The 19,161-nt window shown below is 42.3% G+C and overlaps 1 protein-coding gene across 1 annotated transcript in view; it reads right to left on the reverse strand.

The window, feature by feature from the left end:
* Positions 1-19,161, reverse strand: part of Tprg1 (tumor protein p63 regulated 1) — a 105,709-nt gene that overhangs the window by 7,940 nt on the left and 78,608 nt on the right. Inside the window, exon 4 of the mRNA XM_075955769.1 lies at positions 51-204. Within this exon, the coding sequence (XP_075811884.1) occupies positions 51-204 (154 nt within the window). The remainder of the gene's footprint in view (positions 1-50; positions 205-19,161) is intronic.

Genomic DNA, 19,161 nt, shown 5'->3' on the forward strand with positions numbered 1-19,161 from the left:
AAGCACACAGCTTCACCGAAGGAGCTAATATGTGACAAAGTACCATCTACCTTGCAAATCTCAAGGAACTTCTCATTAGTGTATTTCATAGGATGCTCAGTGAAGGTAGCATAAGGAACCTCAGTGGACCACGGATTCCAGCGTGACAATAGAGACTGTCCCTCGGTGCTCCCCCAGCAAATCCGAAGGCCTTCTCCTGGTCTCCTAAAGGAAGCAGATTTTTATCAGACTGGACATTTCTGTTAAATTCTTTGCAGGATATTTGATCACACTGTATACAAAGCATCTCCTGATTCATTTAATAAAGAGTGAAATGGCCAATAGCTAGGCAGGGGAGAATAGGCAAGACTTCTGGAAAAAAGAGAAAAACTTGGGATGAATCTAGATACCAGCGAGACGTGGAGCAAATCAGATGTACAGAGTGGGAGAGAGGTAAAAGACATGTGGCAGAATGCAGATTAATAGAAACAAGTTAATTTAAGTTATAAGAGCTAGTTAGGAACAAGCCTAAGCTAAGGTCAAGTTTTCATAATTAGTAAGAAGTCTCTGTGTCATTATTTGGAGGTTGGTGGCTAACAAGAAAGTTAGACTACATAGATAAATCTACAGGAAAAATGTGGCAAAGGACTGTAACTCCCCCCCCCCCCTTAGCCTGTCTATTTCCACTGATGTGAGTGGCTTACCTCAAATCAAACTGTTAAGAATGAATGGTGTAGAAGGATGGACTCGCTCTCAAACAGGGTAGCTGCAAGAGGTGTTTTGAGAAACCACATGGAAATGGGACCCTGGTACTCAGGCCAACAGCCAGAGCTGGAAATACAAGTGCTGACCTCACACTGACATTCTGATGATGGCAGGTAAGAAGGATGGGAGGTAGTCTCAGTGAGAGAGGAAAGGACACGATGAGAAGTCAGCGTTTAAACAGAGCAGCAAACAGAAGAACTGTCTGTGAGAGAGCATCAAATCTGCCAAATGGCAGGACGTCAAGGAGGCTTGCATCGGATTTGAAAGGGATGAGGACCATTCAAAACTCTCAGCTCACTAAGTCAGTGACTCCTCCTTTGTATCTCCTAGGCCTCTATTCCCTGCACAAAGCTTACCTAATGAAGCTGCAGTGAGAGACACACCAATGTGGATAGAGACTCTGCCGGCTCCTACCCCTAACCCCACTACTGACTCCTGATGTCCAGAAGGAAGTCATTGTCTAACAGAACCCAGGCCTGGCCATCTGTTGCATACAGATACAAAGCAAGGGAAAGCCAAACAGGAATAGGAGGCAGGAAGCCATGGCAGAAGAGCAATGCTACGTGACTAGAACTAGCATGTATTTGGCATCTTCTTTTCAGTGTGTCCAACTGAATTTTGGATTTGTGGTTTCATGAGGCTCTGAATGCAGAAAGGTGCCTGAAGGGGTAGCCAAACCCAGGTGCTCTGCATTCAACAAGCTTTAGAACCATTGGGCTGCAATTCTAAGCAGCGGCTCCTTGAAGCATCCATTCAGTTCATTTCTTCTAGAAATTCAATCCCGGGATTTTGAGAATGAAAAACCAGAGCTTAATGGTGGTGCCTCCACAAAGCTGTCACTTCCTGTATTAAAGAAGGATTCCTTTGGGAATAGCATGTGGTTTCTGAATGTTTATTCGTTCAGAAATGAGTGTAAACAGTCTCCCACATGCTCACACAGCTCTGCCTCTCAATGGTTGATGCCAAGCTGAGTCTTACAAAAGGAAAGAAAGAAAGGAACACTGCCTGCCCAGTTCTCAGGTATTTGGTGATTGTGTTTGTAAGGTGAAACTCAACGTGTGTGTGTTGTTTTGTTTTTATTTAGTCCTTTGCCTAAGAAAACGAGGAGGAGGAAGATGGAGGAGGAAGAAAAGAAAGAAATGAAAAAAGAAAAAAGAAAGGAAGGAAGGAAGGAAGGAAGGAAGGAAGGAAGGAAGGAAGGAAGGAAAGAAAATAAAATCCGATGTAAGCCTCTGAAGTTTCCTTTGCAAACCTCACCTTCTCAGATTCTGTATTGATTCTGGTTATATCCTTGTATTTTTGTTTTGTTTTCTTTTTCTGTCCTGACAATAAATTGCAAACTTTATGAATACGAGCTTGCTCATTTGTGGAGCATTCTGGCTTGAGCCAATTAACACAACTTGCACAATGGAATTATTTACTACTTCATATGTCAATTTTTGCACCAAATACAATTTTGTTTCTCCAAAAGGGATGAAAAATCTGTCAAGAAAGCCTCCATAGTAAGTAGACTTGTTTTTTTTTTCCTTTAAGGACTTGAATGAAAGTCAAGCATAAAATTCAAGAAGGATATTATTGTTAAATATCTGACCACTTTAACCATGACAATGGCCTTTTCCAGAACAATAAGCGCTGTTAAGAAGTTGGAGGGAAAATATAAAACTAAGCATTCACTCCATAGGTGGCATCTGAGGTGAGGCTGGTCAGGCACTGTAGCATAGGACTTTGATAAACGTTGTGGTTCGCTCCTCTTCTGTTAAAAGATTTTGGGAGAACTGTGATGATTGAACACACCTTATGGCCAGCAATAATTGATGCCGCAGTAAGCTATGCTCACAGAGAGAATAATGCAAGTGTGAATTAATAAAACAAAGAGCAAAGGGCAATGAATGAGTGTTCAATATGTCAGTCAGTATGATTGTGGACAATCACGTCCCCCTTTCTGAGTGCCGTACGAATTAGAATCTGATTTATTCATCCTACTGAACCTTCAGAATATGTTCGTACATTCAGTAAAAATTGTATGACCTCCATATCCATTCTTCAGTCACTGGGGGTTTAGTTATTGTAACATTTAGTTATGTCAGTACTGGGAGTGATATAAAAACTTTGATCACGTCACACATACAGCTCAGAAACATCTATAACTATAGCTCCACATGATTTGATGCCTTCTTCCAGCACCCCATTCCCCCGAACACATACATATACCCATATATAAGTAAAATAAGTCTTTTTTAAAAGAATAGATAAAAACCATTATATATGCTATATATGAAATTATTCCATTAACACATATTCAAAGCTTCATATTTTTAAATCTGTTTAATCTAGACAATAGTATGTTTGGAGCTAACTTGATAGACATAGGAAACAAAGAATGGACTTAATCAGGCCAATAAATCAAGAACTGCTAGTGAACTAAAGCAAACAGGAGGGAACAACCTTCAGCACACAGGAAGTCCCCGGAGGTTCTGTGCTTGTCAAAGTCATCAGCCCCTTTCCTCCACCTGACTCTGCCCACGAATACTTCCTTTGTGCTCCGTCTGCTTTTCAAGTCATGGTTTAGTGTCTATGATTCCAGGAACTTAAGTTCCTCAGGACAGACCTCTCCACGGCTAGCTTAAACCAGCTTTCAATCCTGTTTTTTTTTTTAGCTGAAGTAAACGCAGCCCCTTAGCTGTTCTAATGGGTTAAGATAACCTCTGCTAGGCAGTTTGGATGCTCACCTTACTAGACCTGGAGGAGGTGGGAGGTCCTTGGACTTCCCAGAGGGCAGGGAACCCTCACTGCTCTTTGGACTGATGAGGGAGGGGGACTTGATTGGGGGAGGAGGAGGGAAATGGGAGGCCGTGGCGGGGGAGGAGGCAGAAATCTTTAATAAATAAATAAATTAATAAAAAAATAAAAATTGCTCTCAACTTTCTAGAAGTAAAAAAAAAAAGAGAGAGAGAGAGAGAGAACCTCTGCAATGGGCTCGGAAGTCGTCACCTAACCTGTGCCTACGTTCTGTCCTTAGTGCTACTACTTAATTAGAACAGCTTCTGTTTGTGCAATTGTGGGTAAAGAGGGGACCCAGACCCCATGTTCCAGGAGCAAATCAGATGATCTCTGAGCCAGCTTGGCCACTGTTTTATCTTTCTAGACTGGAACACACATGCAGAAACCGGGCAGCAATGGAAGATTCTCACCACGACTTCTTCTATTGCTCCTTTCTACCCTCTGAATCTGGCCTGCATTTTTAAAGTTCTAGGCATAAGAAAAGTGATGTCTTTATCTGGCCTGCATTTTCATCATTCTGGAGGTAAGAAAGTTGCTGTGGTCTTTGCTCCTGACCAACTTCAAAGTCTCACAGACACTGGCCAAAATGAGCAACTCTCTCCAGGAGAGAACTTGGTGAAATGTTCATGATGATCCTAGACTTCTTAAGTTAGAAGGAACTTTCCATGATGGTTTCCACATTATTCTCCCTCTCTCTCTCTCTTACACACACACACACACACACACACACACACACATACTCACATACACACACTCACATACATACACACACATATACTCAGTCACATACAAACATACACACACACACGCACACACACACACACACACACACACACACACACGCACATACTCTAAGAGCTAGAATTTTCAAAGGCCTCAGTTCCTTTCAGAGCCACGTTAATTATCTGTTCTCCTCAGTGACTCAGAAGTCTAAAATACAGTTCTTGGTCGGGAAGAAAGCCTAGGCAATCACAGTTTTCAGTCACCACAGGCAACCAGGTTTGCCTTCTACAGTAACAAAGCATGAAGCACGTTTATCACAAAGGAATTACTCATACAAGAGCCAGCGAACTATGTGCGTGCGGAAAAAAGTATGTTTTAAGCACAAAAAGTGACTCTGAGTTGAATGGAGCGAAGCGTCTCTCCAGTCAGGCTTGAGTCCTTTCAGGAAGGCCGTCTGTCCCTCCTAGGAAATGTGCCCTGCCAGTGCCTTCTCTGGCTTAACACTTGTCCACTCCACAGATTTTTCTTCCTTGGGGGGCGAAGCCATACATCATTTTGCCTAGGTCAGCACAGCCAACTTCCCTGACTCCTGCTCTTCTACCTTGGCCTCCCAAGATTCTCCGCTAAGGCGTGAGCCAAAGACTGCTCCCAAGAATGAGAGCTAGCAGCTTCCATTATTACCTCGTCAGCTGCCCCTCCTTTCCCCTCATCTCAAATCTCAAAGCCACACCACAGAATGAAAAACATAGCTTGAGGCGCTGAATGGAGATTTATGAGGAAGCACAGATATTAACTCTTACTCTAAACGCAGGGCGTGTGCTTGTAAGTAACTGGTGAGCAAACACAGGGCGGCCCGGGCGGGGGAGGGGGAGCAGTTCAGAACAGCACAGCCTATTTTCTTCCTGTCTCCTTTTTCCTAACTTCCAGCTTTCATTGTTGAAAGGCAGATCTGCTAGCCCCATGAAATGTTAGTCCCTTTGCTTATTTAATCTGGACAAAAGCAGGGGGCCGAGTTGGCATCGCGGTGGGTATTCAGAATCTCCCTTGCTCATTGAATGACCTCAGATGAAATATTTTCCATGACAAGAACCCAAAAGACGCTGGCACGGAGTCAGACAATGAGATTTGCAGAATATGTTTACATTCTCTCGGTGTCCCTAGGCTGTTCCAAGCCCATGGGCAGGTGCTGTCTTTATCTCCTCTCTTTGCTCACCTGGCTCTCTCCCAGAAGTCTCCAGGGCCTTGGGCTAGGTGAGATTAACCATTTACTGGCACGAATATAACCACGAAATTCTGTAGGTAATGTTACCGGAGGAAAGGTAAGTGGTGACATGGGAAGGACGGCAGTGTCATAAACCACCTCAGACGGGCTATGGTGGCATGGTAAGAGCCTACAGGAACTCCTGCAGCCTGACTGACAGCTGTTTTCTTTGATGTCTTGAACCCTTAACTTCTTTCCAAGTGTCCATCGATGAAACCAGGCAGATGATGTTAGATGGTCTCTTAGGGTTTTTTTATGTTTTGTTTTTCTCTTCTAAAATAGGACCTGTGCTGAAAGTCCAAATTTAGTAATACACTCACTAAACAGGAGTTAAACAAACAAACAAAACAAAAAGGCTGCTTAGTGACTATAAAAGGTCCTCAGGCAGTTGCTTGGGATTGTCCAAAGATAGTTTAAGAAGGCGTAAAGACCTCAAGGTATGAACTCAAAAGTGGAACTCAAAGCAAGTAAGAGTAAAGAGGCCCAAAGCGGGTGACCAAGGTGGCTGTAGAACTCCCAGGCTCATGGTCTTCACAAAGTTTGCCCATCTGCCTGGAAGAGCTGTCTCTGACCAGTCAGGCCCATGGGGAAGAAGTGTAAGACCTTCACCAAGGGTTTACCCAAGTGTCTAGGATTCCCAGGGTTAAAGTGTGCACAGGAGTGAGGCTGCCGAATCACTCCATGAGTGGAAAGCTACATTTTCGAGTAATAAGCTCTCTAGACTGGCAATATGAAAAACTGGGTTCAGTCCCACAGTAATTCTCTTCGTGCCTTGAACCTGGGTACATTTCTGAGTCACTATTTCTCTTCTTACAAAACCATGGTAGCTCTAGATTAGATCCTCTCCTGAAGAATCACTCTGGACAACACTCCTGACCCACCTGGGCGAAGGGGTCAGTGCTTTTCCATTTTGTTTAAATGACAGCGAAGTACAGCTTTTGTTTTTTCCTTCAGAGTTTGTGTGGTTAGATTATTTAGAGGGAAACTGTTCTAAAAATCATCCACTTATTTTCTTTGATAATCCTAAAAGAATTCATTCTTCAGTCTCTTGATCAAAGTTGCCCCAATCCCCATGCTTTGGCCAAGAAGGGATTTTCTGTTCAGCATTTCTGTCCTATCATCCTGGATTTTTTTGTTGTTGTTGTTTATTGTTTTTTGGGTTATTTTGTTGTTGTTTTTTGGTTTGTTTTTTGAGACAGAGTTTCTCTGTAGCTTTGGAGTCTGTCCTGGAACTAGCTTTTGTAGACCAGGTTGGCCTCGAACTCATAGAGATCCATCTGCCTCTCTGCCTCCTGCTGGGATCAAAGGCATGCACCACCACTGTCCAGCTTCACCCTGGATTCTTTAATGCTAAGGAAACAGAGAGCGGATCTGGAAGGCTCCCCTGATCCCCTGAAGATGCTGAAGCCCTCAGAGGACCAACATGTGCTCTAGCACTTTCCTCTCCGAAAGAGGCTGTCAATCACTGAGAGTGAGATGATTTGTCCCGTGACTAAAGGATGCTAGACTGCTAAGTTTATTGGTTGTGTGTCAGACATCTCTCCATAAACCATCTCCCTGCCATTTCCTGATCTTATCAACATGTTACTGACTGGAGTAACATTCTACTGACTGAAATAAAATTCTAGTTTGAATTTTTTTTAACTCATAACAGTAACATACTTACTAATACTATTGGAGCCACAGGCAAATGATTAAATAAAAATATTCCTCTTTGCAGGCCATTTTCTCTAACGGAAATACATAGTTCAAGGGGAAAAGCTGAATTTCTTTGGTGCCTTTTAAGTAGAGACCTAATGCAGTAGCAGCAGTACGAAAAGACAAAACCTGTAATTCTTTTGGACCTAGACACTTAAAGGATCCAGGCTGTTCTTATATTGCTGGCATTTAACATGATGGCTGGGATTGGAGGTAGCTCAAATGATAAAGTCCTTCATGTCAAAAGCATGAAGACCTGAGTTTGGATTCCCCACAACCCACCCAAAAGCTGAGTGTGGCCACATGAATCTGGAATCTTACAGCCACAGAGACAGGAGGACCAATGGAGCTTGTTGGTCCATCTGATCTCCCCAAGTCAGTGAGTTCTAGGTTCACTGAAGACTTGATCTCAAACATAAAGGTAAAAAGTCATAAAGGAAGACAGTTGTAATCAATCTTGGCTTTCACATGCTTGAGCACACACATGCACCATCCATGAACACATCTACACGTATACACCAAAAAGACACAGAGAGACAAACAGATGTACATGCATGTGTATACACACACAAATGACACAAATGTACACATAAACACACACGTCTTTCTACAGATGGAACTGACATAAAACTTTGTCATTCCTAGAGTATTCCTAGTATTCTGGCAAATACTAGCATTGTCATTTTCTGGATAACAAGCTGATATCCTGTAATGCTCCAAAGTGTTTTGGAATGCTATTTCAATAATATTTAACTATTACTTCATTTAGAAATATTTACATTCATCTCTGCTAACCTATCTTCTCAAGAACAAGGGATGTTTCTCTGGATAACATAGCAATGAGAATTCAGAGAAAGGAGCAAACTTCTACAATCCGATGCTGAAAGAAGGTTTACTGCTCTCAACCTTATACCAAATCCTAGCAAGGATTCTGAAAGCTGTGTGGTTTCCAAGAGACTTACAGTAGAGTTTATAAAACAGACAACCTTTTATCTGGTAGTTGGTGAACATGAAGACTAGAAAACATGAGAAAGCAAGTTTGAAAATATAAATATAACAAGAAGTTAATTGAAGAGAAAGGAACCCATGAAATCTATATAATAAAAAATGCACCATGAGCTATGATTTGTACCTTTATGTGATAATATTTATTTCTAGTTGGGAAAGCTTAAACAAACAGTTGATGGAGACAGGCCAGAACTCTAGAGATCTGTAGAAGTTGTGATGGAAAGTTCTGGGGACTTGAGCAAGCCTGTGAACCATCTAACATAGCCTAATTCTATCATGGAAGTCTCAGTGGAGAGTGGCTTAATTAACTGAAGAAACTTGTCTCTCTCTCTGGCTGCCAAACTCAAAACTGGAGAATGAAGAGGCATTGTATTCACAGAGGTGAGGGGGAAACACTGCCAAGCCAGATGTCCTCCTTGGTCCTTAGCCATTAGTGGAGCTGAGCTTTGTCCTCTGTCAGCCTCCTACTCCATGTCATCAAGAAGAGTAAAGATGAAGAAGGTACAGAGAGGAGCATCAAGGTTTCAGCAGTAGCAGTGGTAATGGAGAAGGCAAGAAACAAAAGACTAACAATTAAATGACACACAACAAGCTAAGTATCTGGCTCTCTGTCTTTTAAATAAAGACAGTGAGAACTTTAAGACATGCTGTATGAGCTGAAATCGAATGTTTTGAGCTGCATTTTCTGAAGACTAGGCATACAATATTTTCTAGATAGACTGTGCCAGGAGAACACAAAACACTTTTTACATGCATGACCCCACTGTTCTCTGTGAAACTGCCATTACTTCAAGACAGATCATATGAAGACCTTAATACACAGAGCTACTAGAATTAATGCACAGATACTCTGAGGATGAAGTGGCATTCACTTTATTTTTTAATCCACAGATTTGAGCCGAGTCTGCACATTGCAAATGCTAGCTAATAAGAAACACTTACAGAAGAGGTTACTCATTCCCAGCTATGTTCATAGCCAGGTCTGGAGCTGACCTATATCTGCAGTGGTGGAAAAGCAAGGCCACATGCAAGGATCCATATCCAGTGTGGTTAATTCTAGTTCTTCTACTTGCAAACCAAAAAGCAAGCTTGCCTAGCCATGGGAACTTTTTGCCAGTCCATGGACCTAAGATTGAACATGAGGTACAATCACCGAAAATGGTTTTTGTTTTTTTTTTAAAAAAAAAATTACTAGGAAGTTAGCACTCTTGCTACAACTAGGGCATTGTTTTTCTTCATTTAAAAGGTCTTACTATAAAGGGTTTACACTGCTTTAGTGTAGATATATAACCTACATGTTTAAGAAGTAATGTCAGCATATATAGCAAAGACTAACTGCCAGGCAAGAGGGCAGAGGTCTACTTTCAACATTTCTACATCTCATTGGAAGCTCACAAAGTAGGCTTCCAGTCTCTACACAGGATGAAACTGAGGCCCAAAGTCTTCCAACAGCAAGGGCCAGAAACAATATCTGAACTACATTCCCCAGCTCCTAACCATTCCATGATCTCCCACTGACAAACAAGACCGTGAAGAATACGAAGTATTTATCCCCCACAAGCAGATGAAATCGGTGTGTTGAGAGTGCCCAATCTTAATGGTTGCCACTCTTCCCCTGAATACACCCTAACATCTACCTACTAGCTTTTAAAACACACATTTATTGATTGATTTGGTTTTTTTGTTTGTTTGATGCACATTGGGCTTTGCCTGTGTGTATGTCTGTATATCCCCTCCTGTTTACTTCCCTCCATTCACCCCAAGTTTACCTAGAAGATCTCATCTAATTCCCCTTCCCAGAGCAATCCATGTGCCTTCCTTGTTTTCTAGCTTCTCTGGAGCTGTGAACTGTAGTCTGGTTATCCTTTGCTTTACATCTAATATCTACTTAGGAGTCAGTACATACTGTATTGATCTTTCCGAGTCTGAATTTTTTTTCTAGTTCCATCCATTTACCTGCAAATTTCATGAAGTTACTGATTTTTTTTTTATGGCTGAGTAGTACTCCATTGTGTAAATGTACCACATTTTCTTTATCCATTCTTCAGTTGAGGGGCATCTAGGCTGTTTCCATGTTCTGGCTGTTATGAACAAGGCTGCTATGAACAGTGTTTAGCAAGTGTTCTTGTGGTAGGATTGAGTATCCCTTTGGTTATATGCCCAAGTTGAGTATGAGTACTTTACCTACATGTGAATAGCTATATTGTGTCTATGCCTGCTGCCCAAGAAGGTCAGAAGAGGGCTTCAGATCCACCGGAAATGGAATTCTGGGTGATTGTGAGCTACCATGTGAGTCCAGAGAAACAAATTCAACTCCTCTGCAAGAATAGTACTTAAGCATTGAGTCATGTCTCCACCCTATTATCTGTAACTTCTAACAGACAGAGTGCATAGTCTACACTGGAGATTTTCCCTTCGGTTATGGTCAACAGGAGTCATTCAAGTTGTCCTGCAAGAATAATGTGGTCAATGGCCTGTTCCCTCCCAGTCAAAGTGGTTGATGCTACCAAACACAGAAGAAACATCCATGTCAACAAATATCCATGTTTCTCATGAGGTACTTTGATGTCATGAAAGCAAAGCCCTAGTTCAGAGAATTCAGGTTATAATCCTACATTAAACATTTTTATAATATCTATTTCTGTATTGGAGAAGCCAATACAAATTCACAGTCCATTTTCACATCTATCTGTTCAGCTGACCCACCCACAACTCTGTATGTAGAGTGTTGGCTCCCTCTGATTTTAAGCTCCCCTTGAGCTGTACTAAAATGTCAACATGATGGCGATGAGAACTCCACGTACTCCTGCGAGGCTTTTTGCTCTAACCCTACCAATTCAGAAACTGATGGGGTAGAGAGGAAGAAGAGCGTGAGTTTGAAAATACTAAGCTATGCACAAAAAAAAAAAGAAATTCTAGACATTTCCTGAACTGGGAATGATTCACCTACATTCCATAGTATACATGTGTCTCGGGCACAAGTGAGCTAAAGTTTCCTGGGGTTTTTGATCTATCATTGTGCCCCAACAGTATTACCCTATGCATTTGAATCTGTTGTTTCATAATTTCTTTTGACCACTGAGTTTTGCATTTCTCCCCAGGTAAAAGAAACACAATGGAGGCAGAACTGGGTCTTCTTGAATATTTTTTTTCAACGTGAGTGTCTGTTCCTCTCTTGCCAGGCTTTTTGCCTTCATGGATTAGACAGAATCATCAGCTTAGGCTTCAATGCACCCTCACACAGTCACTCCCCAAAAGAACAACTCTTAGTCACCCCTTGGGCCTAAGTATACATCTGATGACATCATAATATTCTCTTGGATGGGAAGAATTATCAAAGAGCTCCCACAGGCCTGGAAAGTAGATGAAGGACCATTGAGACATTGGAGTTTGGATTCTCAGGCAGATGGATCATAGTCTAGAGCAGTGGTTCTCAACCTTCCCTAATGCTGTGATCCTTCAATACAGTTCCTCATGTTGTGAACCCCAACCATAAAACTATCTCATTGCTACTTAAAACTGTAATTTTGTTGTTAGGAATTGTAATGTAATTATCTGATATGCACGGTATCGGATACGCAACCCCGAAAGGGGTCTTGACCTACACATTGAGAAGCACTGGTCTAGAATAATGCTTGACTAGCTTTGATATGCATTGAAATCATCCAAGACCTACTGGACTGTTGATTCTGATTCAGTTCATCTGTTGTGGAGCCCGAAGTTCCCAGTTCTGTACATCTAAGTTCCCAGGCATCCTGTTGCCACTGGACTTAAGCACAACTAGCTGGATGGAGATGGCCCATCCCCGTGTAACCAAGAGCTCTTTGGGCAGATGCGCACAGTAAAAACAAAGCAGAGCTGTGTGAAATGTAGGTCCAGGGCATGGGTCTTCTTTGAGCAGTGAAAGTCACCAAGGGTTTTATCTGATGACACGTCAAGAATCTGTACAGAAGAAGTTTCTAGCAATGATCTGTGATTAAAGTCAGTCTGCCGTCTCAATAACCATCTCACCACAGAGGAATTATTGAACTTAATCTCTCCTCAAGTTCATTTTTCGTTAAAAAAAAAAAACCAAGCTGCTTCTGTGTTTAATAATCACAAAATGTTAAAGTGAGGTAATTAATTTATTAGACTAGATTCTCTCTTTTTTCGGGGTGGTGTGAGTGTGTGTGTGTGTGTGTGTGTGTGTGTGTGTGTGTGTGCATGTAACTTCCTTATTTTAGAAAATACCAGCCACAACAAACACTTCATTATTATTATTTCAGCTCCTCCTCACTCAAGAAGGAAAAATTCCCTGGCCAGCCAGGCTCCTCTTGTCTGTATGTGTTTTAGTTCTCCAATGCCCTTATTAAGAGAGAGGATCAAGAAAGGAAAACAATGCTCTGACAGCGAGCCCATCCCTGGGGACCATGCCATGGCAGCCTCCCCCTCCTTTCTGTAGGCAGAACACCTACCCCTGTAGCCAACAACAGCCGTCATTGTGTTGGTGACTTACCACACTGAGGCTCACCTGGAGTTCACCCTCAAATAACAGTCTCTAACTTCTGTTTTTCCTACTCCCCGATGGGATTTCCAGCGAAGGTAAGTGTGGCAGCAACGGGGGGTGGGGGGGATTTCTGCGTTGCTGTCACACCTGCTACTGCTAAGTACATTGCGAAAAGTTGCTTTTTCTAATTGACTTTGGGAGGCATTAGGCACGGAAAATGTACCTCATAGTTTAATTCCACATTTGGCAGCTGATCTTTCATAAGGAAGCTTTTGATCAGAAACTGTAAGGCAGAACAAACAACCCGTCCTGATGACTTATTTAGGCTAAGTGCTCAAGGCAAAAGCCAAAGTACAGAATGTCTGCTGTCTTGGGAGGACAGGCCCTCAGCTACCATCTCGAAGTGTACCAGCATTTCAGAAACCTTCCTGAAATGTGAAATGGGATCTTAACCGGGTTCCCAAGTATATACCTTGGTCAAAGCATAAGAAACAGCTTCCATGGTGGAAGACCAACTAATGCTACCATTGGGAAGGAAAACAAATCCGCCATCTTTTCACAGCATCATTAAGAAGAGGCAGAACAATTCGATATCTGGCAAATTAATCTATTTGCGTTGTAAGTGTCATCCAAGTGTGGGGAAGAGCCAAGAAGGCGGTGCTTGAGCCCGGCTCTTAATTAATCCTGCAGCATGCCTAAGGCAGACGTGTACCCTTGAGAGGGCTTGATCATTTACATTTCAAGTTCCCAGAACATACTTTGGTTACAAATGAAGTCTTATCCCAGCACGTCCCACATATTTTTACAGAAAGCAGAGACGAATAATGAGTTTAGGAGAGCAAAGCAGCTTCTTCATAAAAATGGGTTGGTCAAAGATACCAAGAATTTTTTTTTTTGAAGAGCACCCAAGAGTTTATGTCAAGTAACTTCTGGATGCAATAGTAAACAAAACATGTTCTTATTTACAGCCACAAAGACCAAGGCATGGAAAAGATGAAAGAGTAAAGGACAACCAACATTATTATTGGCTAATATGCATGATAATTTAATTTGTCACAATAATTTAGCCAATGATGTATTATTGGCTAATATAATGTGTCTCACCAACATTCTTATTATTCAACAAAGTATACTGAATGGAACTATGTTCAAACTACTAGTCTAGGCAGCATTCAGCTGGGTGACCAAGGAAATTCTCTTATGTCCAGGCTGCTCAGTATCTATCAGGAAAGACCATTCTAAGAAAGGCAGAAGGAGAAAAGCCGTGAGAGGAGAAACTAACACTGCAGAGGATGAGATTATACCACAGACTTGATGAACCCTCAGTCATGGAGGAATTCGCAATTGGTTTGAATGTTACCGGATAAGAAGGGGACATCCAAAGGTTATGAGGATGCTACCACAAAGAGCAATATATATGAGGGCTCGTACTGAAGTTTCCTAAATAGGGAGAAAATGAGCTTTCTCTTTAAACTTGAAGTATTTAATAAGCAGCACCTTCCAGCCCCACCCAGCCCCAAGCAAGTGGAGTAGTACAGAAAGCAACGTGGTAGAGAAAAGCAAGCATTCACGTTCTGCATGGATGCATTATATTTACACACAGCAAAAGACCCATGGTGAGTAACAGCCTGGAATGATAAGAGACCTAGTGGCTACTTATTAACCACGGGCTTTATAACCACAGTCTACACAACCCATAGCAAATTATGAATCAAACATTACTTTCTATATTTAACAAAGAAATGAAAGTTCACAGAATCTACTTTCAATTGCCGAAGTATTTATGGTCTTTGGTCGGCTGGACCTCAGAGCTTGTATTTCCCTCTCAGGACACTCATTCCATTTGTCATCTGTCTACAGGGATAAGGAGTTGGGTTCTTGTAGTAGGGTATGGTACTTGCATATGTACTTCCAAGACAAATCTCCTACAAGAGTCTTGTAGAGTAGTGAATGGTTCAGGGATGTCAATTTATCATTGAAGATCAATCCTTCGACCATTTTCTTCCACATGAGGAACAAAGTTAGCCCTGTAGATGATTATAGTTCTTTCATGTGTTGTGAGGAGATGTTATACCACCAGTATGGTTATTACAGGATTTAGAATCTCTTTCTTCTCCTTCCTAGCTAGCCCTGTGGGTTTATCACTGCAGATACAATACCAGATGTCTAATTGTCTTCGTTATCCTTGTCAGAACATAAACTTCACCCTAAAATTCATGCAAGTGCTCCATGGTCAATCCATGTGATGAGAAAGGTAAACTGGCAGAGAGAGCCTCCAATTTCATGCATCCCTTATCTTTCCACTTCACATCCCATATAGTATAATCAGAAGAAATTGTAAAGCTTTGTACAGAAGCTATTGAATGTTTTAGCAGGCCTTAAACGTATGGAATACATTAGCCAAAAGGTTGGAGTTGGGAAACTGAGGGTGTCGAAGGTCAGTCTAAGCAGGCTGTCTTTTTCTATTATTGTACAAATGGGGCAAGGGGAGGTTTAATTGATTGTCTTAGTTAGGGTTTCTCTTGTTGTGGAGAGACACCAGGGTCATGGCAACTCTTATAAAGGAAAACATCTCACTCTAGTAACTGGCTTACAGGTCAGAGGTTTAGTCCATTATCGTATGGCAGAAAACAATGCAGCACATGCTGGCAGACATGGTGTCTAAGAGAAGAAACCGAGAGTTTTACATCTTGATACACAGGCAATCAAATCTATCAGTATCTTGAGCATCTATCTTTTTGTTTGTTTGTTTGTTTGTTTTTTTCCAGACAGGGTTTCTCTGTGGTTTTGGAGCCTGTCCTGGAACTAGCTCTTGTAGACCAGGCTGGTCTCGAACTCACAGAGATCCTCCTGCCTCTGCCTCCCAAGTGCTGGGATTAAAGGCGTGTGCCACCACTGCCCGGCTATCTTGAGCATCTATGAGACTCAAAGCCCACCTCCACAGTGACACACTTCCTGCAACAAGACCACACCTACTCCAGCAAGGCCACACCTCCTAATAATACCACTCCTGTTGGGGGTCATTTTCTTTCAAATCGCCCCACGAAGGAAAGGGATATGATCTTGACTATGATTTTGTACTTTGAAGAATAAGCGACAGATTTTGACAACAGGTAGATTTAGAAGAGTATAAACAACTGAAAACCAGACAGCATCCTCTGGAGCAAGTGGGAGGATCCGAACTGGGAATGTGATAGTAACACAAAGGAGAGATTCGAGAGCCAAAGACAGCAGGATCTTAATCTTCAGCTGGGATTATTCTTGAAAAATCACATCACAGACTCCTCTCTGCTGCTGAGGCTTTTACTCTCAGACCAGAACATAGAAGAGAGCAGGGCCCTAACCGGAGCATGCCCTGCTGAGTATTTGTGTAAGGCAAGAGATTTACTCCTGGGCCTGCTGAACTAGCGGATTCTGGGGGTTGCAAGCCCATCCTTGACACATGAGCTTCCTTTCCTGACACTCCTTCCCCCACGTTCCTCTGCCAAACCCCTTCAGGGTGAGAGAGCAGTTGAGTTACCCAAGACCCAGGTCAGGAAGCCCTCAATTTGAAGTTCAACAGAAAGGAAGACAGTGGCTTGCCCCTCAGGGCATGTTACCACCAGTTTGTGGAGGTGGAGAAGGGAGCTGAGGGCCTCCCTCCCCAGCAGACCCAGCCTGAAACTTGCTGAATTTGGCAGTGAAGCTAAGCGGCCTGCCAGACCAGCCTGCACATCACCTCATTTATAACCCAGGGAGCAACAAAGCAGATATGGGTGGTACAAAGTATCTCCCCACAATCTGGCATCTCGCCGTCAACTCTCAAGAAAAGGAATTCCGAATGGATGACATAAGCCAATTAGAGAGGACCTAAACTGAGCCCAGCTCTGCAACAGAGGCTCCAGCTCCGATCAGGTGAAGGGATCTAAACAAGGCCAAGATGAGCAGATGCAGGACCCTGAAATGCTTGCACCCCAGCCTGTCTTGGAAGGCAGCCTGCGGTACAATGCAGAGAGCCTTTCTGTTGTCCCCTAACTGTGGGGATCACCCAGAAAAACAGTGCTTTGCAGCACCACTCCTAGGATAATGTAGACAAGTGTCTCTGCCTGTTGCCGTGCAGCATTTTGCTATGGAGCATGCGCCAGCCAGTCTTCAAAGGACATCTGGGAAAGAGTGGAGAACTGGGGCTAAAAGTCACCCTAAAGGCTATGCTTACATGCTTTTGCAAAACTGAATAGTTTATTTCCTGGAGAATCCAGAGCCAGTTCTTAAACTTCCCTAGCTCTGACTGTTGACGCTAGACCCAGGGCTTTAAGACCTGTGGCAGGCCACAGTTTTTAAAATGCATTACTTCTTTACGATTTCCACACAGATGAAAGAGCTGGGGGACTCATATTGTTAACTCCTGTTTAAAGACTGATGTGTTTTAGTGTGAGTGCCCTTGCTATGTGGATGTATGTAACTGTACATGTGCCTATTGTCCATGAAGGTCACACTGAGGTGACAGATCACCAGAAACTGCAGTTGTGATGCACCCTGTGAGTGCTGGAAGCTGAGCCCAGCTCCTCTGCGAATTGCAAGGGAAGCAAGTGCTTCCACCCTTTTTCACTGTTACTTCTGTCCATAGATAGCAAACCAGGGAGGCGAAAGGATGTTTTCAAGATTGCCAAAAGCGGTAAGTGGAAACACAGAAATAAGCTCAAATGTGCAGTACTCTACGTTTGTAAACACAATATAATGTTATTTTTGTGTGAAACGTGATGGGTCAGAGGGTGGAGGAGAATAGGTATGAAGCTCAAGTAAGTATAAAAAGAAAACTAAAAGGAAAATTACACCTAATTCCGCCACCCAGAGATAACCAGTATTACTACTTGTGCAAATGCTGCAATTGCATAAGTTTTAACTGCCTGAGTTCGTTCATTCATTGATTTAAAAAAAAAAGTTTGAAACAGGTTGCCTCTTTTCTTTCATACCCAGAATCACCAAGGCAGAACATGGAAGATGTCCATGCCTTTCCGCAAAGTGAATTCATCAAAAACCACCCCAGCTTTTATGCTGCCTGTCATGTAGAGAACTAGAAATAGAAAGCACGTGTGACCTGTGACCTATCTGGGTAAAGGTCAGCTGAAGTGGGGGAGTCAAGAGCAGGCCAGAGCTCTTCAGCGGTCCCAAGAGGAATCTTCTGTAATCATCGGGTGCATTCTATGATTATGACCAAAATGTGGTGCTCTAGCTTCTGTGTGTCCTTCACAGTTGGCGGTTCTGGCTCTTGCCTGTTTAGTATTCAAGGCTGTTTTCAGGAGTTAATGAAGTAAATACTTGTAAAAAGCCTTTTGAAATAAGCAAAGCACTGCATAAACAAGAGAGAGTCATAAGAATCTGTTTCTATGATGACAGAGCCAGCCCCAGGAAAAAGAATTTTCTAAGAAGTTGCAGAGAGGCTGCCCCAGAATCACAAATTTTTCTCAACCAAAACCAAAATGCCACTATGACTACTTAATTATGTCCTTATATGTCCTTAATTATGTCCTTTTATTGATGCAGAGCATGGTCAGTTGGGGTGATGATGAAATAAAGATGGTGGTACCCCCTGGACATCATGTTCCTGATACCTTGTAAATACTCTGCATTGGCTTCCCCCTGAATTCTCACACAACAACCCAACGACGAGACACACTGTCATCTCCATCTCGCAGATAAGGAAACCGTTATAATTTATAAGGCATTTACAGACGTCAATAGATCGCCACATCTGGTTCTCATATTGCCATTATCACTTCTGTTTTGCTGGATGATGGAATAGTGATGCCAATTTGTAGAAGTTAGATAGAGGGTTAGTAATTGTCCTCCCTCTGTATGCTGTGAATATGTTTTATTATCATTGGTTAATGAATAAAACTGTTTTGGTCAATGGCTTAGTAGAGCAAAGCCAGGCAGGAAATCCAAACAGAGATATAGAAAGAGAGTAGGTGGAGTCAGAGAGCCACCTTGTAGCCACTGAAGGAGAAAAACACCTCGCCATACCCTTACAAGTAAGTCACAGCCTCGCGTCGATACACAGATTAATAGAAATTGGTTAATTTAAAATGTAAGAGTAAGAATAAGAATGTAGCTAATAAGAAGCCTGAAATAATAGACCAAGCAATGTTGTAATTAATGTGGTTCCTGTGTGATTATTTGGGTCTGAGCAGTTGGAAAACAAATAAGCAGTCTCTGCTTACACCTAGATTTTTTCCAATCCAACTCTCCTGGTATTCATTCACAAGATCTCAGAAAGCATACTAGTGTGGGGGAACACCTAAGTACCCCAATATCAGCACTCGCCCACACCATTTTAAAAGAGGGTTTTTCTGACTTAGTCCCCACCCATCTTCCAAGCCTTACCATAAACACGACTATATCTGTCCTGGAATCACGTGGGAGATCGTTTTCATTTATAAGATGATCTATTAATAAATGTTTACTTAATTGCTGGTTTCAT

The sequence above is a fragment of the Microtus pennsylvanicus genome, chromosome 1 (assembly GCF_037038515.1).
Source record: "Microtus pennsylvanicus isolate mMicPen1 chromosome 1, mMicPen1.hap1, whole genome shotgun sequence".
In the NCBI taxonomy this organism is placed as follows: Eukaryota; Metazoa; Chordata; class Mammalia; order Rodentia; family Cricetidae; genus Microtus; species Microtus pennsylvanicus.